The 25,343-nt window shown below is 44.3% G+C and overlaps 1 protein-coding gene across 10 annotated transcripts in view; it reads left to right on the forward strand.

Moving 5' to 3' along the window:
• cast (calpastatin) overlaps positions 1-25,343 on the forward strand; it is a 199,675-nt gene that overhangs the window by 132,733 nt on the left and 41,599 nt on the right. For 7 of the 10 annotated variants that reach the window (XM_067982870.1, XM_067982868.1, XM_067982866.1 and 4 more), the window contains 10 exons: positions 631-720; positions 2,138-2,233; positions 2,575-2,637; positions 3,556-3,681; positions 6,096-6,152; positions 15,089-15,178; positions 19,159-19,254; positions 21,448-21,510; positions 22,469-22,594; positions 24,846-24,902. In XM_067982870.1, coding sequence (XP_067838971.1) covers positions 631-720; positions 2,138-2,233; positions 2,575-2,637; positions 3,556-3,681; positions 6,096-6,152; positions 15,089-15,178; positions 19,159-19,254; positions 21,448-21,510; positions 22,469-22,594; positions 24,846-24,902 — 864 coding nt within the window. The remainder of the gene's footprint in view (positions 1-630; positions 721-2,137; positions 2,234-2,574; positions 2,638-3,555; positions 3,682-6,095; positions 6,153-15,088; positions 15,179-19,158; positions 19,255-21,447; positions 21,511-22,468; positions 22,595-24,845; positions 24,903-25,343) is intronic. The other 3 variants (XM_067982867.1, XM_067982876.1, XM_067982875.1) reach the window with 3 other exon arrangements.

The raw sequence follows: 25,343 nt of genomic DNA on the forward strand, positions 1-25,343 counted from the left end.
GATTTTCCAGGGTCACAATCATTTGCACATTTGTTGAGGGCGCCTGGCTTCATTTCTATTGGCCAGAGAGCCCACCACTGAGGGGTGAAGGAATATTGCTGCAGACTGTGGACACTTGCAGCAATGGAACCTGCCCCTGGGACAGAAATGGACGTGGACAAGGAATTCTGAAGGATTATAATTGGTGCATTGGCCAAGTGCCATTGATTGTCCTCTGATCAATTGCACTCAGTTTGCTGACCATTTAAAATTTCAAACCCCCCCACCACCTCCTTGATGATTCTGGACACTGGGAGACGACAGCGTTCCTGACCCGCAAAGTTGCTAAGATGTTAATGAAGTATAATACATCAAATTACAGACTTGCTTCATTGGCAGGTTTACCTCTGGAATATATCTTGTCCTGTAAGCTTTATTATGTGAAAAAGAAAGTAATTCATAAAGGCAGAAGTATCCTACTTCACACCCCCAATGGCGAAGCTCCCCTCCAGGAGGAGAAAGTTGGGAAATTGCCCATTAAGTGTAAGCAGCACTTACTTGGGTTCTTTTTCAGTAACATATTTCACTGCGGTCAGAATATGTTTCAGTTGATGTTTGTCAAAATTGAAAAAATGTCTTTTATTTTTAAAGGGTAAAGATCCTTTTGACCTGCTTGCAGAAACACTGCCAACAGAAGCACCAGACAATTCAGCTCCAAAATACACCGGTCCTGCGGTGAAGGTACAAAAGAAATTTGTCTCCTGAACCTTTCAATCTTTGAATACGATTTCTGTTACTGCATCATATGTTGGTCAGTTTCTTGTTGGAGCTAATATACATCTGTATGTATAAAATCTGTCTGTTGGTGACTCTGTCCTGCCCCCAGTCCATTGTCATCACTGTGTAACGGTAACAGTAATGGGATCGCTTCCTATTCTTACCTCCTCCAGTGATGGAGCAGTTACCTATTTTTAAAACATCACTAGAATGCCTATTATTCTTCCTTGCTCAAGACTTGGAAAAGTAACTTCCCTGTGCCTCTTACAACAACAGCATCTTGCATTTATACAGGGTCGTTAATGTTGAAAAATGTCCTAAGGTGCTCCACCGAGGTTTTAGTCTGCCGTTGTTTGTTTTTCTCAGTAAACCCACTAACAGTACGCCTAGTGCTTTAAGGCACAAACTTAAATGTGATAACCACTGACAACAGAGGATGTGATGAAGGATTCCTCTCTGATGGCTCAGTAGGGTTCGGGGGGGTTGCAGGCTAACGGGTGGTAGCATGTTCTGCAGGGACCAAGGACAGTTCAAATCTAATTCTCCTGGCTCCATCCCCCAAAAATACCACCTGACTCTGGCTCCCCACCCATGACCCTTCCAATGCTCAAAACCCCCAGACCTGCCATTTTAGTGCTCTCAGACCCGAGGACTGCTCTGAATACCCCAGGCTCCAGGATGGTGCACTCCAATGCTTTCTGATCCCTGGATCCCTTTTCACAGTGCTCCTAGACCCACTCCTCACCAGTGTTTTCTGACTCCAGCAACTCCTCCTAAAAGTACTAATTGACTGTGAGATCTCCATCCCAGTACTTTCAGACTCCAGGTTTCCTTCCCATTGGTCTCAGATCCCAGAACCAACATGTAGTCATTCGGCTTGGTGAATGTTTTGCAGCAGCTTGTTTTGCCTGGGGAATTCTCCTCTTTAGATAATAAGTTCCACGGCAGAAAATGAGTATCTTTGAGTCTGTGCTGTTGGTAAGGAGCCTCACACACTCTCAGTGCACATCGGAAATGCACTGTCTACAATTTTTAAATGCACCAATTCTTGTGACTCAGGTAAATGACTGAGTGTTCCTTCCCATGTTCATGTTCCTGGCTCAGTACAGCACCAATGCCTCTGTCTGATGCATCATTCTGGTTCGTGCAAGCTTGGTTTAAATGGCAGAGGACTTCCCACGGAGCATCCTCCAGGTCCTACTCATTGCCATTTCCATCAGCTGCTATAGGTTTTTACAGGCACCTTTTTCAGTACCTTGAATAATTCCCTAAATGTTGACTTGATTCACTTAATTATTTTACTGAAGCACAGTATTTAGATATTAAACCTTAATATTTATGTGAATTTAATTTTGAATAATTTTATTTCTCATATATTCAGGAATCAGATGCTTCTAAGAAGAAGGCTGAACGAGTAGGAGAAACTGAAGAATCCATACCACCTGATTACAGATTTACAGAGCAACCAGATCCTAAGGTTCGGTCCAACAATCAGTTTGAGCCAAGTCAATAATTGTTTCAATCATTTTAGATTTTTAAAATATGACTAGAGAACATTGAGAAATTTCTTCACTTGTCTGATGTAAAATAAACACTGAGGTAATTTTGCTGCAATAGTAGAAATGATCCTGATATCACAAGTATTAGGGAATCTGACAGAGAATTACAAAATAGAAATTGCTGAAGATTTACATTGATAACGTTGTGGGATGAAGAAGCATTTTGTTATATTTATGTTGTTGCTTTACCAGCTGCTTTCAATTCTAAATATTGCTGATGCCCCATGAAGAATCTTATTAAGTTTGTTTCTTGCAACAGGATAAAGGTAAAATGGCCTCTTCCTCCACTGGTCCAGGAACAAAACCAAAGGTAACAGAGAAGGTAAAGCTCAAATTATGTTTTTTTTCCTGAAGGTGCATTTGTTTCCCTCGAATAAACCTCTTCAAGACTCCATTCCATAAGTCAATGACATTTATAACCGTATTATATTAAGGGCAGTGATGGAAGATTGGTAAAAACAATCACCTCACTGAGTGCCAGTGTTAGGATCGGCAGTGATACTCCAATTATTGCTCAAGGTTCGAGATCCCACACTCACACATTCTCAGTTTTGAAAGAAACAAAAATGGTGAGTGTGTGGGGCCTCCTTCTTAGTGTTGGGCAAGAGGACAAGAGAAGCAGGAAAGTACTTGGAACATAAGGAATGTCAGGGATGAGAAAAGGAAATTTGGCTCAACGAAAACACATCCCATCACTTCTCCCACCCCCCAGAGCATTTTCTTTGCATTTCTTTAACTATCAGAATGAAAACAGATTTGAAAATCTTAGAGGGTTGATGCAGTTTTTGTCAAGTATCAATTTCCAGATCTTGTAAGTTTAATGGTTAAACTCAGTTCCATTTCGAGACAATGGCATCTCATTATTTCTTGTTCATACAGATGTACTAAGGTACTGACTGTTATTCTTAGTATATATTTGCACATTGGTTCTCACTGTTCTTAACTGCGATTTCCAAATTCAACGGCACTGTTTAATAGAAAGATAGAAGTCCAGGCCTAACTGAACCCATCAGAAGCACAGAACTGAGAGATTATTCACCACTCTCTCTTGCATGTCCCAGAAGTCACCTTCCCTTCCTTTCCGTTGTGTAACATGATATGTAGGAACCTAAATGCAATTACTGCTAATGACGTTGTTTCTTAATGTGTGCTTCAATATTGAGGATTTGAGGACTTTGTATCTGTGCTTGTAAAATGTCTTTGAGATGGTTTAACTACATTTATCATATTGTTATCGCAGAGTATGACAGAAGATGATGTCCTTACATCTCTGTCAGCAGACTTTGTTCACAGCTCTCCAGCTCCAATTTCAAAGTCCTCAGCTACAACATCACACTCTGCAGCACTGCCCTCTGTGCAGAAGCAGGTACGGCTCTTATCTTAAACTGTTAGAGACTGAAGGCAGAGTGGCCTGGGAATTCTTGGGTCACTTCCTGTTTCTGGTTTTGCAATCTAATTGGTCACAGATGACCAATAGTAGCAAATGGTTTACAGAGATCAATAAGGAAACAGAAAGGGTAGATTTTGACTTTGTGCAATAGTATAAAGCAGGTAGCAGCGAATCGGCAGCCCGTTTTACATCGCTCCTGATTTTTTACTTCCATTGACTTGAATAGAAATAAAAATTGGGAAAGATGTAAAATGGGCTGCTGATTTACCATTATCCATTTTACATTATTGCACAAAGTCAGAATCTACCCAAAGACTCTACCATGCTACCCTCATTCATTTATTTATAAAGATGCAAAGAAATTCTTTAGTAGAATCAACAAAATATATTTTGTAAATTGCACTTATTTTCTGAGGATTTTTTACACTCCAATCAGGACACACATTCCCTCAGGTTGCTTCCACCCCATTTTCTCCACTTAAACATCTCAGAGGCCAAAAAGGAATTGGGAACGGCCTCCTCCCAGATTCATACCAGCAGCACTCTCAGTTCATCACCGAGAGGTGCACAGCAGAGAGCAATTGATGATGCCCTTTCTGTTCCTCTCACTTTGCTTGGTGGATGTCCGCACATAAGGCTTCAGTCAACAATTCAATGGACTAAGCGATCAAAAAGATTCTGCAAATCCCACCATGCGATGGCTGTATGAGCTGGTGCTCCAGTATTCAGTGCTTTCACGTTGCCTGGAAATTGGATTTTATTCCTCTTAAAAGACTAAACTAACTCATGTCTGTTGGTTTGCTCATTGTGTTAATTACAATTTGTAAAGGTAAATATCTACAGGCTGCAATTCCGGCAGTTACACTGGGATTGTGCCGACTGGTAAATTCCAGTGCTGACCCTGACGGAGTTTACAGGGTCAGTGAGAGCACTGCACTAACATGGTGCTGGTGAACACCTGCACCAGTACAGATGGATACTAGGCACCCACCTCCAGCATTGCTGCTGGAACTGCAGGAGCCCGCGATCTCCCTGGCGGTCAATAATAAACTTTAAGGAAAAGATGCCACGCCTTTGGGTGCCCAGTCCCCTTATCTACCCCAGTGTGTTCTGCCTCCGTGGTGCCCAATTCTGTCCTTCTGCAGGCCAGAACCTCTCATGTGACTCAACGTGTCAGCCTCCAGTCTTACAGCGGATCTTTCATATGCCGGTGAAGTGCCAACTCCCAGCACAGACATCACTTGCCCCGACCCTGCTCCATCTAACATAGCTGGCTTTTTTAGCAGTGGCCAAAGGCTGAACCACTTATAAGGCTAAGAGAGATTTCCCTCCGAGGTCAGTTGCCAGGTATCCAAATTCATATAAAGAATCTGTCTTAATGCTGTTCTTATTGTTTAGATATTACAAGGTTGCATTACTTTTGGTAGTCAGGTACAATGGCACCTCGTGTCTCAATGACACCAGACCGGATGTAACTGGTTTGTATTTCAGAAGACATCTAACACTCATCCGAATCACAAGTTGTCTGAAATGACTATTGTCTTGCCAACATCAGAATGGGATAATGATGCTCCTACCCCAATACAAAGTAAAATAAGTGAAGAGTAGATTCACAGCTCTTCACTTGGATTTACTGAAGCCATTTCTGAAGTTAGGGCCTGAAGTGAAGTGTTGAGGCAATGGGTGGATTGGGAACAAGATTGAAACTAGAAGTGTCTGAGTTGGGATGCGAATTTTAAAAGTCAAATTGTGGCTTTTGGCCCAACCAGAATATAATGAAGCCTTGCAAATGTAAGGTAATTCCTTCATCAGTGTCACAAATGTATACCCTATCAAAATAAGAGGTTGGATTTGATCTGTATAAATGGAGAAGCCAATATCAAAATCTGATGCAGAGGGAAAATTGTGGGATTTGCAGGTTTTTTAAAAATCAGTTCAGCAAAACATCTAAAAACAATGATTGAATGCATGATAGTTGAAAAATATTCTGACTTTATAAGTGTACTGTACTTTCAATAGAAAAAGGCAAAGCTATGAACTTGTAGAATAATGAACAGTCCGGTTTATCCGTAATACTGAAGTGTAAATACAATCAAAGCAATTAGTAACTTTCATAGATTGTGTTGTAAACTGCGTTGGTTTACAGACTGCAATAAATCTCCTTCTCTTCAGATTATTTAGCTGGTCAACATGTTATCCATTCAACACAGTTGTGTTAGGGATTTTGCTTGAGTGCTGAATCTCTAATCTCATTTAAGTTTACAACTGATATAGGATCACATTGAAGGTCTTAAAAGTAGGTGTTTGAAATGGTTTTGGAAACCTGGTGTACGAGAATACGAACAGGTGAAACTGAAATTACAATTGAAATGTTTTTTTTTCTTGCAAAGGCGCCTGTGAAAGCTACAACGGCTGCCTCAGTTTCTGCAAGTCAGAGTGTTGCTACGGTAAGTGACAAAAGAAGTTTAAAATGTGAAATGTGGGGATTTCTGTTCACAGCTGAGACAGGCTAGTGGGGTATGGTCTCATTTACAGAGAAAGGGTTAAAACATAATTTTTTAAAAATTCGTTCATGGGATGTGGGCGTCGCTGGCGAGGCCAGCATTTATTACCCATCCCTAATTGCCCTTGAAAAGGTGGTGGTGAGCTGCCTTCTTGAAACGCTGCAATCCGTGTGGTGAAGGTTCTCCCACAGTGCTGTTAGGTAGGGAGTTCCAGAATTTTGACCCATCGACGATGAAGGAACAGCGATATATTTCCAAGTCGGGATGGTGTGTGACTTGGAGGGGAACATGCAGGTGGTGTTGTTCCCATGTGCCTGTTGCCCTTGTCCTTATAATTGTAAACAATTTTACAACACCAAGTTATAGTCCAGCAATTTTATTTTAAATTCACAAGCTTTCGGAGATTTTCTCCTTCCTCAGGCAAATGTTTCAAGAGCTCCTTGAAGCCTACGCATTTATACATATTGAACAATACATGGTGTTTACAGACTGCCCCTGCAACTGCCCGTTGCCAAGGCAATCACCGTGTTCAGACAGAGAGGTGTCATCTGCAGAACCCCCGAATACACATTCAACAAAAAAACAAACAGGGAAAAAAAAACAGAGAAAAAAAAACACAGAGAGAGGCAGAAACATCCGGAAGGCAGAGAGAGCCAGCAAATGACCCATTATATTAAAAACAGATAACATTTGTTCGCTGGTGGGGTAACGTGTAGCGTGACATGAACCCAAGATCCCGGTTGAGGCCGTCCTCATGGGTGCGGAACTTGGCTATCAATTTCTGCTCGACGATTTTGCGTTGTCGTGTGTCTCGAAGGCCGCCTTGGAGTACGCTTACCCGAAGGTCGGTGGATGAATGTCCATGACTGCTGAAGTGTTCCCCGACTGGGAGGGAACCCTCCTGTTTGGCGATTGTTGCGCGGTGTCCGTTCATCCGTTGTCGCAGCGTCTGCATGGTCTCGCCAATGTACCATGCTCTGGGGCATCCTTTCCTGCAACGTATGAGGTAGACAACGTTGGCCGAGTCACAGGAGTATGAACCATGCACCTGGTGGGTGGTGTCATCTCGTGTGATGGTGGTATCTGTGTCGATGATCTGGCATGTCTTGCAGAGGTTACCGTGGCAGGGTTGTGTGGCGTCGTGGACGCTGTTCTCTTGAAAGCTAGGTAGTTTGCTGCGAACGATGGTCTGTTTGAGGTTGGGTGGCTGTTTAAAGGCGAGTAGTGGAGGTGTGGGGATGGCCATAGCGAGGTGTTTGTCCTCATTGATGACATGTTGAAGGCTGCGGAGAACATGGCGTAGTTTCTCCGCTCCGGGGAAGTACTGGACGACAAAGGGTACTCTGTTGGTTGCGTCCCGTGTTAGTCTCCTGAGGAGGTCTATGCGATTTTTTGCTGTGGCCCGTCGGAACTGTCGATCGATGAGTCGAGCGTCATATCCCGTTCTTACTAGGGCGTCTTTCAGCGTCTGTAGGTGTCCATCGCGTTCCTCCTCGTCTGAGCAGACCCTGTGTATTCGCAGGGCCTGTCCATAGGGGATGGCCTCTTTGACGTGGTTAGGGTGGAAGCTGGAAAAGTGGAGCATCGTGAGGTTGTCCGTGGGCTTGCGGTAGAGTGAGGTGCTGAGGTGCCCGTCTTTGATGGAGATTCGTGTGTCCAAGAAAGAAACTGATTCTGAGGAGTAGTCCATGGTGAGCTTGATGGTGGGATGGAACTTGTTGATGTTATCGTGTAGTCTCTTTAGTGATTCCTTGCCGTGGGTCCATAGAAAGAAAATGTCGTCGATGTATCTGGTGTATAGTGTTGGTTGGAGGTCTTGTGCAGTGAAGAAGTCCTGCTCGAACTTGTGCATGAAAATGTTGGCGTATTGGGGTGCGAATTTGGTCCCCATGGCTGTTCCGTGTGTTTGGGTAAAGAACTGGTTATCGAAGGTGAAGACATTGTGATCCAGGATGAAGCGGATGAGTTGTAGGATGGCTTCCGGAGATTGGCTGTTGTTGGTGTTGAGTATTGATGCTGTCGCAGCGATGCCGTCATCGTGGGGGATACTGGTGTATAGTGCCGAGACGTCCATCGTGGTGAGAAGTGTTCCTGGTTCAACTGGTCCGTGGGTACTGAGTTTTTGTAGGAAGTCTGTAGTGTCACGACAGAAGCTGGGGGTTCCCTGTACGATGGGTTTCAGGATGCCCTCGATGTATCCAGAGAGGTTCTCACACAGGGTTCCGTTGCCTGATACGATGGGACGTCCGGGTGTGTTGGCTTTGTGTATCTTTGGGAGGCAGTAGAAGTCTCCCACGCGGGGATTACGTGGGATGAGAATGCGTAGGATGCTTTGAAGGTCTGGATCGAAGGTCTTGATCAGTTTGTTGAGCTGGTGGGTGTGTTCTTTGGTCGGATCTGTGGGTAACCGTCTGTAGTGTTCATGTCACGCTACACGTTACCCCACCAGCGAACAAATGTTATCTGTTTTTAATATAATGGGTCATTTGCTGGCTCTCTCTGCCTTCCGGATGTTTCTGCCTCTCTCTGTGTTTTTTTTTCTCTGTTTTTTTTTCCCTGTTTGTTTTTTTGTTGAATGTGTATTCGGGGGTTCTGCAGATGACACCTCTCTGTCTGAACACGGTGATTGCCTTGGCAACGGGCAGTTGCAGGGGCAGTCTGTAAACACCATGTATTGTTCAATATGTATAAATGCGTAGGCTTCAAGGAGCTCTTGAAACATTTGCCTGAGGAAGGAGAAAATCTCCGAAAGCTTGTGAATTTAAAATAAAATTGCTGGACTATAACTTGGTGTTGTAAAATTGTTTACAATTGTCAACCCCAGTCCATCACCGGCATCTCCACATCTTGTCCTTATAGGCAGTAGAGGTCGCTGGTTTGGGAGGTGCTGTCGAAGAAGCCTTCGCGATTTGCTGCACTGCATCATGTAGATGGTACACACTGCAGCCAGAGTGCGCCGGTTGTGAAGGGAGTGAATGTTTAGGGTGGTGGATGGTGTGCCGATCAAGTGGGCTGCTTTGTCCTGGATGGTGTCATACAAACATATGAACATACATATTAAGAGCAGGAGTAGGCCATTCGGCCCCTCGAGCCTGCTCTGCCATTTAATAAGATCATGGCTGATCTGATTGTGACCTCAACCCTACCTTCCCGTCTACCTACTATAACCTTTGACTCCCTTGTTAATCAGGAATCTATCTAACTCAGCCTTAAAAATATTCAATGACCCTGCCTCCACCGCTCTCTGGGGTGTTCCACAGACTCACGACCCTCTGAGAGAAAAAAATTCTCCTCGTCTCTGTCTTAAATGGGAGACCCCTTATTTTGAAACTTGTGGTCCCTAGTTCTCGTCTCTCCCACAAGGGGAAACATCCTCTCAACATCTACCCCTTCAAGTCCCCTCAGGATCTTATATTCAATAAGATCACCTCTCATTCATCTAAGCTCCAGTGTATACAGCCCCAACTTGTCCAACCTTTCCTCATAAGATAACCCCTTCATCCCAGGAATCAGTCGAGTGAACCTTCTCTGAACCGCCTCCAAAGCAATTATGTCCTTTTTTAAATAAGGAGACCAAAACTGCACACAGTATTCTAGATGTGGTCTCATCAATGCCCTGTACAACTGTAGCAAAACATCTCTACTTTTATATTCCATTCCCCTTGCAATAAATGACAACATTCCATTTGCCTTCCTAATCCCTTGCTGTACCTGCCTACTAACTTTTTGTGATTCATGTACTAGGACACCCAGATCCCTCTGTACCTCAGAGTTCTGCAATCTCTCTCCGTTTAAATAATATACTGCTTTTCTATTCCTCCTGCCAAATGGACAAGTTCACATTTTTCCACATTATACTCCATCTGCCAAATTTTCGCCCACACACTTAACCTATCTATATCCCTTTGCAGACTCCTTATGTCCTCTTCACAACTTACTTTCCTACCTACCTTTGTGTCATCAGCAAATTTAGCAACCATACATTCGGTCCCTTCATCCAAGTCATTGATATAGATTGTAAATAGTTGAGGCCCAAGAACTGATCCCTGTGGCTCTCCACTCGTTACATCTTGCCAACCTGAAAATGACCCATTTATGGCTACTGTCTGTTTCCTGTTAGATAACCAATCCTTTATCCATGCTAATATGTTAACCCCTACACCATGAGCTCTTATTTTGTGTAGTAGCCTTTGATGTGGCACCTTGTCAAAAGCCTTCTGGAAATTCAAGTATACAACATCCACTGGATCCCCTTCATCCACGTTGCTTGTTACTTCCTCAAACAACTCTAATAAATTAGTCAAACACGAATGCCCTTTCACAAAGCCGTGTTGAATCTGCCTGATTGCATTGAGATTTTCTAAGTGCCCTGCTATAACCTCCTTAATAATAGATTCTAGCATTTTCACTGTGACAGATGTTAAGCTAACTGGCCTGTAGTTTCCTGCTTTCTGTCTCCCAGTCGAGCTTCTTGAGTGTTGTTGGAGCTGCACTCATCCAGGCAAGTGGAGATTATTCCATCACACTCCTGACTTGTGCCTTGTAGATGGTGAGTAAGGCTTTGGGGAGTGAGGAGGTGAGTCACTCAACGCAGAATACCCAGCCACTGACCTGCTCTTGTAGCCACAATCTTTATTTGGCTGGTCCAATTAATTTTCTGGACAATGGTAACCCCCAGGATCTTGAAGGTGGGGGATTTGACGAAGGTAATGCTGTTGAATGACAAGGGGAGGTGGTTAGATTCTCTCTTGTTGGAGATGGTCATTGCCTAGGACTTGTCTGGCGCCATTGTTACTTGCCACTTATCAGCCCAAGCCTGGATGTTGTCCAGGTCTTGCTGCATGTGGGTACAGACTGCTTCGTTATCTGAGGGGTTGCAAATGGAACTGAACACTGTGCAATCATGAGCGAACATCCCCATTTCTCACCTTATGATGGAGGGAAGTTCATTGATGAAGCAGCTGAAGATGGTTGGGCCTAGGACACTGCCCTGAGGAACTCCTGCAGCAATGTCCTGGGGCTGAGATGATTGGCCTCCAACAACCCCTACCATCTTCCTTTGTGCTAGGTATGACTCCAGCCACTGGAGAGTTTTCTCCCTGATTCCCAATTACTTCAATTTTACTAGGGCTCCTTGGTGCCATACTCGGTCAAATGCTGCCTTGATGCCAAGGGCAGTCAATCTCACCTCACCTCTGGAATTCAGCTCTTTTGTTCATGTTTGGACCAAGGCTGTAATGAGGTCTAGAGCCGAGTGGTCCCAGCGGAACCCAAACTGAGCATCGCTTTGTTGATGATTGAGAGTAGACCGATTGGGCGGTAATTGGCCGGATTGGATTTGTCCTGCTTTTTGTGGACAGGACATACCTGGGCAATTTTCCACATTGTCGGGTAGATGCCAGTGTTGTAGCTGTACTGGAACAGTTTGGCTAGAGGCGCACCTAATTATGGAGCACAAGCCTTCAGCACTACAGCTGGGATGTTGTCGGGGCCCATATCCTTTGTTGTATCCAGTGCACTCAGCTGTTTCTTGATATCACATGGAGTGAATCGAATTGGCTGAAGACTGGCTTCTGTGATGGTGGAGATATTGGGTGGAGGCCGAGATGGATCATCCACTCGGCACTTCTGGCTGAAGATGGTTGCAAACGCTTCAGTCTTGTGTTTTGCACTCACGTGCTGGACTCCGCCATCATCGAGGATGGGGATGTTTACAGAGCCTCCTCCTGTTAGTTGTTTAATTGTCCACTACCATTCACGACTGGATGTGGCAGGACTGCAGAGCTTTGATCTGATCCATTGGTTGATGCAACAATTCTCTATTTTATTTGTAAAGGACACTCTGCGGGAGAAATTGTTCTCTTTTGGACCGTTTTTTTGGGCGAAAATTTAGCGTTCGGGGAACCGATTTCCGGGAATGATCCCTCGCCCCCAATCTTCCCCAGAACCGCTCCGGCTGTCAAATTGGAAGCTGGCAACTTCCACATGCCCAGGGCGCCTGTCTGAAACAGGCATTAAGCCTCTTGAATATTCCAATCAAGATCCCAACACCTATTTTGGGACTCCACTCCCAAATGCAGCATATACTGGGTGCACCATGAGGCACACATGCTCCACTAAATTCTTCCAAGACTGCAGCGACCTGACCAGCATTCCTTCATGGGACCGCTGGAGGTTGCTGACTTTTCTTTTACTTACATTTATTTGGAGCGTTGAGGAGCAGGAGTGCTCCTCCTGGCTCCACAACAGTAATGCGGGCTGCTGCCAGTCCAGGCTCACCCACCCTGCAGCTCAACTCCCTCCAACTCCCAGGACCTAACTGCGGTTTGGCTTGGGTTTGGAGCTGACCAATTTTCCCGAGGCCGAGACCTGTGAGCTGCATCGGGATGCCTGATTTGCACTCGCAGTCAGCTGGATTTTGCAGATGAGGCCCGACGCCCAATTTCCAGCCGGCCATTGGCCGACGTGATGCCCATTTCGTGCTGGTTTCTGGTACCAATTCAAATTCTCGGCCTTTTTTCTTTGGAATCGGATCTCATCGGATTCCGTACGAACCACGAAAATTTGAGAGTCCTGCTTGTCCCACAGCTCCTGCTATGACTTTGTGCATTCCTATGCCCAACAATCTACCTTTTTGAATGAGTTAACAATAGCATGCGGTATGTAACTGTTTCTTGTTGCAGGTAAGATATTGTGTCTCTCCAAACAATATATCTGTCCCCACTTAGTCAGCATATCACCAGCAATGATTTCTCCTCCAGTACCCCCAAGTCCTGCTCCTGCATTCCCAAGATTCCATCCTTATCCCTTGTTATTCCTCATCTACATGCCACCTCTTGGTGAAATTATTCATGAGCATTGGACCAACTCAGAGAAACTCATGAATTCACCTGTCACCCATCAGGGGGATTCTGGAGCGTAGTTGCAGTGTTGCAGAGAATGGGCCTGAAATTCCTCAGATCGTGGTCTGCGGTTGTGCTGGGATCCTGCCCGTCGTGCCCTCTGGCACTGACCCCACTTATTGTCAAGGGGCAGGTGGGCACAAATGTCACTACAGGCGCATCTCCGGCACCTGCCTTCATCAAGCAGCTAGAAAATCCGTTCCCTTGTGCCCTGAGAGAGTGAGTTGTCCAGCTCCTCCCCCCAAGGACAAAAAGAAGGGACTGTTCAATGGAGTGTAATGAAATACTATCAAATTTGGACTAATCATGGAACAAACTACGAGCGAGAATTGGGATTAGGGCTGAGATTGTGACCTAGATTTTCCTGTGCAGCAGGGATCCCATTGGAACTGCAGCAGTTGTGTTTTGTGCCCTTCCGTGGCTTCCATCTCTCCCCCTGGTGGATTTTCCAGGGTCACAGTCATTTGCACATTTTTTTGAGGGCTCCTGGCAGGATCTCTATTGGCCAGAGAGCCCACCTCTGAGGGGTGAAGGAATATTGCTGCAGACTGTGGACACTTGCAGCAATGGAACCTGCCCCTGGGACAGAAATGGAGTGGACAAGGAATTTTGAATGATTATAATTGGTGCATTGGCCAAGTGCCATTGATTGTCCTCTGATCAATTGCACTCAGCTTGCTGACCATTTAAAATTTAAATCCCCCCTCCAGCAACATAGAAAAATTTAAGGCACTGAAGGAGGCCATTCGGCCCATTGTGTCTGTGCCTTTCGAAAAAGTGCAACCCAGCCTAATCCCACTTTCCAGCACTTGGTCCGTAACCCTGTAGGATATGGCATTTCAAGTGCATATTCAAATACTTTTTAAATGTGATGAGGGTTTCTGCCCCTACCACCCTTTCAGGTAGTGAGTTCCAAACCCCCACCACCCTCTGGGTGAAAAAGTTTTTCCTCAGCTCTCCTCTAATCCTTCTATCAATTACTTTAAAGCTATGCTCCCTGGTTATTGACATCTCTGCTAAGGAAATAGTTCCTTCCTGTCCACTCTATCTGGGCCCCTGATAATTTTATACACCTCAATTAAATCACCCCTCAGCCTCTTCTGTTCCAAAGAAAACAACCCCAGCCTATCCAATGTTCCCTCATAGTTAAACTTCTCCAGTCCTGGCAACATCCTCGTAAACCTCCGCTGTATCCTCTCTAGCGCAATCACATCTTTCCTGTAATGTGGTGACCAGTACACAGTACACAAGCTGGGGCCTAACTGGTGTTTTACACAGTTCTAGCATAACCTCCCTGCTCTTATATTCAATGCCTTGGCTAATAAAGGAAAGTATCCTGTCTGCCTTCTTAACCACCTTATTTACCTTTTCTGTTACCTTCAGGGATCTGTGGACATGCACTCCAAGGTCCCTCTTTTCCTTCACACCTCTCAGTATCCTACCATTTATTGTGTATTCCCTTGCCCTCCCCAAATGCATTACCTCACTCTTCTCCGGATTGAATTCCATTTGCCACTTTTCTGCCTACCTGACCAGTCCATTGATATCTTCCTGCAGTCTACAGCTTTCCTCCTCACTATCAACCACACGGACAATTTTTGTATCATCTGCAAACTTCTTAATCATGCTCTCTACATTTAAGTCAAAACATACCTCCTTAATGAATCTGGACACCGGGAGACGACAGCGTTCCTGACCCCCAACGTTGCTAAGATGTTAATGAAGTATAATACATCAAATACAGAAAAGCAGTTTTTGAATTCACCAATCAGTGATTGTAGAAAGTAAAGTCGTATTTTTCCTGCTTCATACTCCCAATGGCGAAGCTCCCCTCCAGGAAGAGGAAGTTGGGAAATTGCCCATTGAGTGTAAGCAGCACTTACTTGGGTTCTTTTTCAGTAACATATTTCACTGCGGTCAGAATATGTTTCAGTTGATGTTTGTCACAAATTGAAACAATGTCTTTTATTTTTAAAGGGTAAAGATCCTTTTGACCTGCTTGCAGAAACACTGCCAACAGAAGCACCAGACAATTCAGCTCCAAAATACACTGGTCCTGCGGTGAAGGTACAAATTAAATTTGTCTCCTGAAACTTTCAGTCTTTGAATAAGATTTCTGTTACTGCGTCATATGTTGGTCAGTTTTTTGGTGGAACTAATATACATCTCTACATATAAAATCGGTCTGTTGATGACGCTGTCCTGCCCCCAGTCCATCATCACCATGTAATGGTAACAGTAATGGGACCTCCTGCTATTCCTACTTCCTCCAGTGATGGCCCAGTTACCTATTTTTAAAACATCACTAGAATGCCTATTATTCTTCCTTGCTCAAGGGTTGGAAAAGTAACTTCCCTGTGCCTCTTACAACAACAGCATCTTGCATTTATATAGGGTCGTTAATGTCGAAAAATGTCCGAAGGTGCTCCACAGAGGTTTTTGTCTGTCGTTGTTTGTTTTTCTCAGTAAACCCACTAATAGTACGCCTAGTGCTTTAAGGCACAAACTTAAAGGCGATAACCACTGACAACAGAGGAAGTGATGAAGGATGCCTGTCGGATGGCTTTGTTGTGGGGTTGAAGGCTAATGGGTGGTAGCATGTTCCGCAAGGACCAAGGACAGTTCAAATCCAATTCTCCTGCCTCCTTCCCCCAAACATACCACCTGACTCTGGCATCCCTCCCATGACACTTCCAATGCTCAAAACCCCCAGACCTGCCATTTTAGTGCTCTCAGACCCTAGGACTGCTCTGAATACCCCAGGCTCCAGGATGGTGCACTCCAATGCTTTCTGATCCCTAGATTCCTTTTCACAGTGCTCCTAGACCCACTCCTCATCAGTGTTTTCTGACTCCAGCAACTCGTCCTAAAAGTACTAATTGACTGTGAGATCTCCATCCCAGTACTTTCAGACTCCAGGGGGGAGAATTCGATAAGGGTCCGTTTGGGCGGTGTTAGCGTGATGCGCTACCACTCCGTGCCTGACGGACCCTGCGCAGGCAGGACGCCAGTTTGGACCCAAGGGAGCACTTAGCTGCAATTGGCGTTCCTTTCCAGGCCTTGCACGTGGAATCAATGCAATTCGCACTTTCCACCACCAGAGGGAGCTCAATCTGTTAAAGGGAGGATGTTTCTTCGAACTCTCTTAAAGGTAGCTGGTACCTGTTATTTGCTGGAAATAACAGTCTACTGTCTGCATGGATTCTGAACAGAGATCAGACATCGCACACGTAAAACACAGATGCAGATCCCATCCCTTCGTTTACACACTGATGAGTTATGTTAAAACATTGAATAAAGGTTGCGCACTACTAAATCTCACATCCTCCAATCTGCACACCAGACCTCACCAATGTGCCCATCTGAGTTGGTACCAGGCCTGCGAGAGTGCGTGCACCAAGGTTTTCTGCTGATACACTAGAGACCTTGGGTGCAAGAGGTGGACAGAAGGAGGGACATCCTATATCCACAGGGGGGTGGGGGGGGGGTGGGTGAGAGGCCCTCCAGACATATACTCAAAAGACATTGGGAAGCAGCGGGGGACGAAGTCAATGCCAGGCACACAGCATCATGAACATGGATGCAGTGCAGGCAGAAGTTCAATGCCTTGACATGAGGTGAGTGAGGTCAACTGTCAAGTGGCGTCTCCTACCGACTTCACCAGGCACTACACCCCCCATCCCCCACATAACCAATTAGCTCTTTCCATCAGTACTCAACTCTTCCAGTCAGATGTTTCCTCTCACCCTTACACATTATCACTGTTTCAAGCCGCCACCCACAACTCACAGGCCACACACACTGGCAGCTATTCAACCACGACAGGCACATCACCCAGACACACGTCCCACTTTCTTGCAGGAGAAGGTGGCGCATATCAAGAGGCAGCAAGTGGCAGTGGCATTTAGCCCCTCGAGCCTGTTCCACCATTCAGTGAGATCATGGTGGACCTGTGACCTAACTCCATATACCCGTCTTAGCCCCATATCCCTTAATACCCTTGGTTCACAGAAATCTAACAATCTCAGATTTAACATTCATAAGTGAGCTAGCATCAACTGCTGTGTGCAGAAGAGCGTTCCAAACGTCTCCCACCCTTTGCATGTAGAAGCATTTCCTAACTTCACACCTGCACGTCCAGGCTCTAAATGTTAGGATATGTCCCCGCGTCCTAGTATTGAAGTCTAGGAGACCTCCAAAAACAGTTACAAATGTCTCGGCAGCCAGAAGCAATAATCCAGTCGCTAATCTGTAAATCCTGCATGGTCCCTTTAAATAGCGCCGGTGGGGCGTCCCCCAGGCGTTCTAAGACACGTTCAGATAGTCAGGGTTAAGACTGTGCATTGAGTTGAGCGTTAAGTCCCAAAATGGTGGTCTGTCACTTTAAGTCAGCGTTGCACACTGATTGAAGCCATTTTCTCCCTAGTTTACATGATTCCAGCGTTCGTTACCTGCGCCTGCGCTAACTCCTATACCAAGATGGCGTCTGGCACATGACAACTGGCACCGAAACAACGGGCGCTACATGGCCCAATTTAGCGCCCCAGGTTTCTTTCCTCCATCACAAGGTCAGAAATGGGGATGTTCGCTGATGATTGCACGGTATTCAGTTCTATTCACAATCCCTCATATAATGAAGCAGTCTGAGCCCTCATGCAGCAAGACCTGGACAACATCCAGGCTTGGGCTGATAAGTGGCAAGTAACATTCGCGCCAGACAAGGGCCAGGCAATGACCACCTCCAACAAGGGAGAGTGTAACCACCTCCCCTTGACATTCAACGGCATTACCATCGCCGAATCCCCCACCATCAGCATCCTGGGGGTCACCATTGACCAGAAACTGAACTGGACCAGCCATATAAATACTGTGGCTACAAGAGCAGGTCAGAGGCTGGGTATTCTGCGGTGAGTGACTCACCTTCTGATTCCCAAAGCCTTTCCATCATCTACAAGGCACATGTCAGGAGTTTGATGGAATACTTTCCGCTTGCCTGGATGAGTGCAGCTCCAACAACACTCAAGAAGCTCGACACCATTCAGGACAAAGCAGCCCGCTTGATTGGCACCCCATCCACCACCCTAAACATTCACACCCTTCACCACCGGTGCACCGTGGCTGCAGTGTGTACCATCTACAGGATGCGCTGCAGCAACTCACCAAGGCTTCATCGACAGTACCTCCCAAACCTGCGACCTCTACCACCTAGAAGGACAAGGGCAGCAGGCACATCGGAACAAAACCATTTGCACGTTCCCCTCCAAGTAACCAACCGTCCTGACTTGGAAATATATTGCCATTCCTTCATCGTCACTGGGTCAAAATCCTGGAACTCCCTACCTAACAGCACTGTGGGAGAACCTTCACCACACACACTGCAGCGGTTCAAGAAGGCAACGATGCCCACATTCCATGAATGAATTTTTAAAAAGTACTAATTGACTGTGAGATCTCCATCCCAGTACTTTCAGACTCCTGGTTCCCTTCCCATTGGCCTCAGATCCCAGAACCATCGAGCAGGCATTAGCCTTGGTGAATGTTTTGCAGCAGCTTGTTTTGCCTGGGGAATCCTCCTCTTTAGATAATGAATTGCATGGCTCAAAATGAGTATCTTTGAGTCTGTGCTGCTGGTGAGGAGCCTCACACACTCTCAGTGCACGTCAGAAATGCACTGTCTACAATTTTTAAATGAACCAATTCTTGTGGCAGGTTCTTGTGACTCAGGTAAATGACTGAATGTACCTTCCCATGTCCATGCTCCTGGCTCAGTAAAGCACCAATGCCTCTGTCTGATGCATCTGTCTGGTTCATGCAAGCTTGGTTTAAATGGCAGAGGACTTCCCACGGAGCATCCTCCAGGTCCTACTCATTGCCATCTCCGTCAACTGCTATAGGTTTTTACAGGCACCTTTTTCAGTGCCTTGAATAATTTCCTAAATGTTGACTTGATTCACTTAATTATTTTACTGAAGCACGGTATTTAGATATTGAACCTTAATATTAATGTGAATTTTAGTTTTGAATAATTTTATTTCTCACATTTTCAGGAATCAGATGCTTCTAAGAAGAAGGCTGAACGAGTAGGAGAAACTGAAGAATCCATACCACCTGATTACAGATTTACAGAGCAACCAGATTCTAAGGTTCGGTCCAACAATCACTTTGAGCCAAGTCAATAATTGTTTCAATCATTTTAGATTTTTAAAATATGTCTATATACAGAACATCGAGAAATTTCTACAATTGTCTAATGTAAAATAAACACTTAGGTAATTTTGCTGCAATAGTAGAAATGATCCTGATATCACAAGTATTAGGGAATCTGACAGAGAATTACAAAATAGAAATTGCTGAAAAATAGAAACATAGAAACATAGAAAATAGGAGCAAGAGTAGGCCATTCACCCTATCGGGCCTGCTCCGCCGTTCAAAATGATCACGGCTGATCGTCTAACTCAGTACCCTGTTCCAGCTTTTCCCCCATTTCCCTTAATCCCTTTAGCATTAAGAAATATATCTATCTCCTTCTTGAATACACCTAATGACTTGGCCTCCACTGCCTTCTGTGATAAAGAATTCCACAGGTTCACCACCCTCTGAGTGAAGAAATTTCTCCTCATCTCGGTTCTATCATACCCCGTATCCTGAGACTGTGACCCCTGGTTCTGGACTCCCCAGCCATTGGGAACTTCCTCCCTGCATCTAGTCTGTCTTGTCCTGTTAGAATTTTATATGTTTCAATGAGATCATCTCTCATTCTTCTAAACTCTAGTGAATATAGACCTAGTCGACCCAATCTCTCCTCATACGTCAGTCCTGCCATCCCAGGAATCAGTCTGGTAAACCTTAGTTGCACTCCCTCCATGGCAAGGACATCCTTCCTCAGATAAGGAGACCAAAACTGCACACAATACTCCAGATGTGGTCTCACCAAGGCCCTGTACAATTGCAGTAAGACATCCCTGCTCCTGTACTCAAATCCTCTGGCAATGAAGACCAACATACCATTCGCCTTCCTACCTGCCTGCTGCAACTGAATGCTCGCTTTCAGCGACTGGTGTACAAGGACACCCAGGTCTCGTTGCACCTCCCCTTTTCCCAATCTATCACGATCAGATAATAATCTGTCTTTCTGTTTTTACAACCAAAGTGGATAACCTCACTTTTATCCATGTTATACTGCATCTGCCATGTTCTTGCCCACTCACCCAACTTGTCTAAATCACATTGGAGCCTCTTTGCATCCTCCTCACAGCTCACATTCCACCTCAGCTTTGTGTCATCTACAAACTTGGAAATGTTACATTCCGTTCCCTCATCCAAATCATTGATTTATATTGTGAATAGCTGGGGCCCAAGAACTGATCCCTGCGGTACCCCACTAGTCACTGCCTGCAACCCGGAAAAAGACCCGTTTATTCCTAATCTCTGTTTCCTGTCTGTCAACCAATTCTCAATGCATGCCAGTATATTCTCCCCAATCCCATGTGCTTTAATTTTGCACACTAACCTCTTGTGTGGGACCTTATCAAAAGCCTTCTGAAAATCCAAATACACCACATTCACTGGTTCTCCCCTATCTATTCTACTAGTTACCTCCTCAAAAAACTCCAGTAGATTTGTTAAGCATGATTTCCCTTTTATAAACCCATGCTGACTTTGTCCATTCCTGTTAATGCCTTCCAAGTGTTCTGTTATCACATCCTTTATAATAGACTCTAGCATTTTCCCCACGACTGATGTTAGGCTAACTGGTCTGTAATTCCCTGTTTTTTCTCTCCCTCCTTTTTTACATAGTGGGGTTACATTTGCCACCCTCCAATCTGTAGGAACTGTTCCAGAGTCTATAGAATTTTGGAAGATGACCACCAATGCATCCACTATTTCCAGGGCCACTTCCTTTAGTACTCTAGGATATAGATTATCAGGCACTGGGGATTTCTCAGCCTTTAGCCCCATTAATTTCCCTAGCACTATTTTTTTTACTAATACTGATTTCCTTCAGTTCCTCCCTCTCACTAGACCCTTGGTTCCCTAACATTTCCTGGAGGTTATTTAGGTCCTCCTTTGTGAAGACAGAACCAAAGTATGTGTTTAATTGTTCTGCCATTTCTTTGTTCCCCATTATAATTTCCCCCATTTCTGACTGTAAGGGACCTACATTTGTCTTCACTAATCTTTTTCTCTTGAAGATTTACATTGATGTCACACTTCAATGCGCTCTGGGATGCTGAAGTATTTTGTCATATTTATGTTGCTGCTTTACCAGCTGCTTTCAATTCTAAATATTGCTGATGCCCCATGAAGAGTCTGATTAAGTTTGTTTCTTGCAACAGGATAAAGGTAAAATGGCCTCTTCCTCCACTGGTCCAGGAACAAAACCAAAGGTAACAGAGAAGGTAAAACTCAAATTATGTTTTTTTTCCTGAAGGTGCATTTGTTTCCCTCGAATAAAACTCTTCAAGACTCCATTCCATAAGTCAATGACATTTATAACCGTATTATATTAAGGGCAGTGATGGAAGATTGGTAAAAACAATCAACTCACTGAGTGCCAGTGTTAGGATCGGCAGTGATACTCCAATTATTGCTCAAGGTTCGAGATCCCACACTCACACATTCTCAGTTTTGAAAGAAACAAAATTGGTGAGTGTGTGGGGCCTCCTTCTTAGTGTTGGGCAAGAGGACAAGAGAAGCAGGAAAGTACTTGGAACATAAGGAATGTCAGGGATGAGAAAAGGAAATTTGGCTCAACGAAAACACATCCCATCACTTCTCCCACCCCCCAGAGCATTTTCTTTGCATTTCTTTAACTATCAGAATGAAAACAGATTTGAAAATCTTAGAGGGTTGATGCAGTTTTTGTCAAGTATCAATTTCCAGATCTTGTAAGTTTAATGGTTAAACTCAGTTCCATTTCGAGACAATGGCATCTCATTATTTCTCGTTAATGCAGATGTACTAAGGTACTGACTATTATTCTTAGTATATATTTGCACATTGGTTCTCACTGTTCTTAACTGTGATTTCCAAAGTCAGCGGCACTGTTTAATAGAAAGACAAAAGTCCAGGCCTAACTGAACCCATCAGAAGCACGGAACTGAGAGATTATCCACCACTCTCTCTTGCATGTCCCAGAAGTGGCATTGACTGAATTCACCTCCCCTTTCTGTTGTGTAACATGACATGTAGGAACCTAAAGGGAGGGAAGGAGAAATTGTGGAGTTAAAGGCAATTACTGCTAATGACGTTGTTTCTTAATTTGTGCTTCAATATTGAGAATTTGAGGACTTTGTATCTGTGCTCTTGAAATGTCTTTGAGATGGTTTAACTACATTTATCGTATTGTTATCGCAGAGTATGACAGAAGATGACGTCCTTACATCTCTATCAGCAGACTTTGTTCACAGCTCTCCAGCTCCAATTTCAAAGTCCTCAGCTACAACATCACACTCTGCAGCACTGCCCTCTGTGCAGAAGCAGGTATGGCTCCTATCTTAAACTATTAGAGACTGATGGTGGAGTAGGTTGGCCATTCTTGGTTCACTTCCTGTTTCTGGTTTTGCAATCTAATTGGTCACAGATGACCAATAATAGCAAATGGTTTACAGAGACCAATAAGGAAACAGAAAGGGTAGATTTTGATTTTGTGCAATAGTATAAAGCAGGTAGTAGCGAATCGGCAGCCCTGATTTTTTTACTTCCATTAACTTCAGTATAAATAAAAAATGGGAAAGATGTAAAATGGGCTGCCGATTTGCCATTATCCATTTTAAACTATTGCACAAAGTCAGAATCTACCCAAAGACTCTACCATGCTACCCTCATTCATTTATTTATAAAGTTGTAAAAAATTCTTTAGTAGAATCAACAAAATATATTTTGTAAATTTCACTTATTTTCCGAGGATTTTTTACACTCCAATCAGGACACACATTCCCTCAGGTTGCTTCCACCCCATTTTCTGCACTTGGACATCTCAGAAGCCAAAAAGGAATTGGGAACGGCCTCTTCCTAGTTTCATACCAGCAGCACTCTCAGTTCATCACCGAGAGGTGCACAGCAGAGAGCAATTGATGACACGCTTTCTGTTCCTCTCACTTTGCTTGGTGGATGTCCACACATAAGGCTTCAGTCAACAATTCAACGGACTAAGCGATCAAAATGTGTCTCCACGCAATAGCTGTCTGAGCTGGTGCTCCAGTATTCAGTGCTTTTATGTTGCCTGGAAATTGGATTTGATTCCTCCTAAAAGACTGAACTAACTCATGTCTGTTGATAGTGGTTTGCTCATTGTGTTAATTACAATTTGTTAAGGTAAATATCTACAGGCTACAATTCCGGCAGTTATACTGGCACATTCCAGTGCTGACCCTGACGGAGTTTACTGGGTCAGTGAGAGGGCACTGCACTAACATGGTGCTGGCAAACACCTGCACCAGTACAGGTGGATACTAGGCACCCACCTCCAGCATGCTGCTGGAACTTCTGGCGCCCACGAGCTCCCTGTATATGGGGATCAATAATAAACTATAAGGAAAAAATTGCCGCATCTTTGGGCGTTCAGTCCCCTTATCGACCCCAGAGTGTTGTGTCTCCACGGTGCCCAATTCTGCCCTTCTGTAGGACAGAATCTCTCATGTGACTCAGCGTATCAGCCTCCAGTCTTATAGCAGGTGAAGTGCCAACTCCCAGCTCAGACATCCCTTACCCCAGCTCTGCTCCATCTAACATAACTGGCTTTTTTAGGAGTGGCCAAAGGCTCCAATGCATACAAGGCCAAGAGGGATCTCCCTCCGAGGTCAGGAGCCAGGTGTCCAAATTCAAATAAAGAGTCTGTCTTAATGATGTTCTGATGGTTTAGATGTTACAAGGTTTCACTACTTTAGGTAGTCAGGTACCATGGCACCTCGTGTCTCAATGACACCAGACTGGATGTAACTGGTTTGTATTTCAAAAGACATCTAACACTCATCTGAATCACAAGTTGTCTGAAATGACTATTGTCTTGCCAGCATCAGAATGGGATAATGATGCTCCTACCCCAATACAAAATCTAGAAGTGTCTGAGTTGGAATGAGAATTTTAAAAGTCAAATTGTGGCTTTCAGCCCAACCAGAATATAATGAAGCCTTGCAAATGTAAGGTAATTCCTTCACCAGTATCACAAATGTATACCCTATCAAAATAAGAGGTTGGATTTGGTCTGTCAAAATGGAGAAGCCAATATCAAAATCTGATGCAGAGGGAAAATTGTGGGATTTGCAGGTTTTTTGCAGGACAGCAAAACATCAAAAAACAACGATTGAATGCATGAGAGTTAAAAAATGTTCTGACTTTATAAGCATACTATACTTTCACCAGAAAAATCCAAAGTTAGGCACTTGTAGAATAATGAACAGTCTGGTTTAACCGTAATACTGAAGTGTAAATACAATCAAAGCAATTAGTAACTTTCATAGATCGTGTTGTAAATCACATTGGTTTACAGATTGCAATAAATCCCCTTCCCTTCAGATTATTTAGCTGGTCAACATGTTATCCATTCAACAGAGTTGTTTAGGGATTTTGCTTGAGTGCTGAATCTTTAATTTCATTTAAGTTTACAACTGATATAAAATCACATTTAAGGTCTTAAAAGTAGGTGTTCGAAATGGTTTTGGAAACCTGGTGTACGAGAATACGAACAGGTGAAACTGAAATTACAATTGAAACGTTTTTTTTTCTTGCAAAGGCGCCTGTGAAAGCTTCAACGGCTGCCTCAGTTTCTGCAAGTCAGAGTGTTGCTCAGGTAAGTGACAGAATAAGTATAAAATGTGAAATGTAGGGATTTCTGTTCACAGTTGAAATAGACGAGTGGGGTATGGTCTCATTATAGGGAAAGGTTTAAAACATAAAGTGATGCAACGAATCTATATTTTGTTTGTAAAGGACACTTTGGGCAAGAAATTGTTCTCTTTGGACCATTTTTTGAGCGAAAAATTAGCGTTAGGGGAAACTGATTTCCGGGAACGATCCCTCACCCATATCTTCCCCAGAACTGCACCGCCTGTTAAATTGGAAGCAGGCAACTTCCACATGTCCAGGGTGCCTGTCTGAAACAGGCGTTCGGCCCCTTGAATATTCTAATCAGGATCCCAACACCTATTTTGGGACCCCACTCCCAAATGCAGCATAAACTGGGTGCACCATGAGGCACACATGCTCCACTCAATTTTTCCAGGACTACAGC

Source organism: Heptranchias perlo, chromosome 4 (assembly GCF_035084215.1).
Source record: "Heptranchias perlo isolate sHepPer1 chromosome 4, sHepPer1.hap1, whole genome shotgun sequence".
NCBI classification, from domain to species: Eukaryota; Metazoa; Chordata; class Chondrichthyes; order Hexanchiformes; family Hexanchidae; genus Heptranchias; species Heptranchias perlo.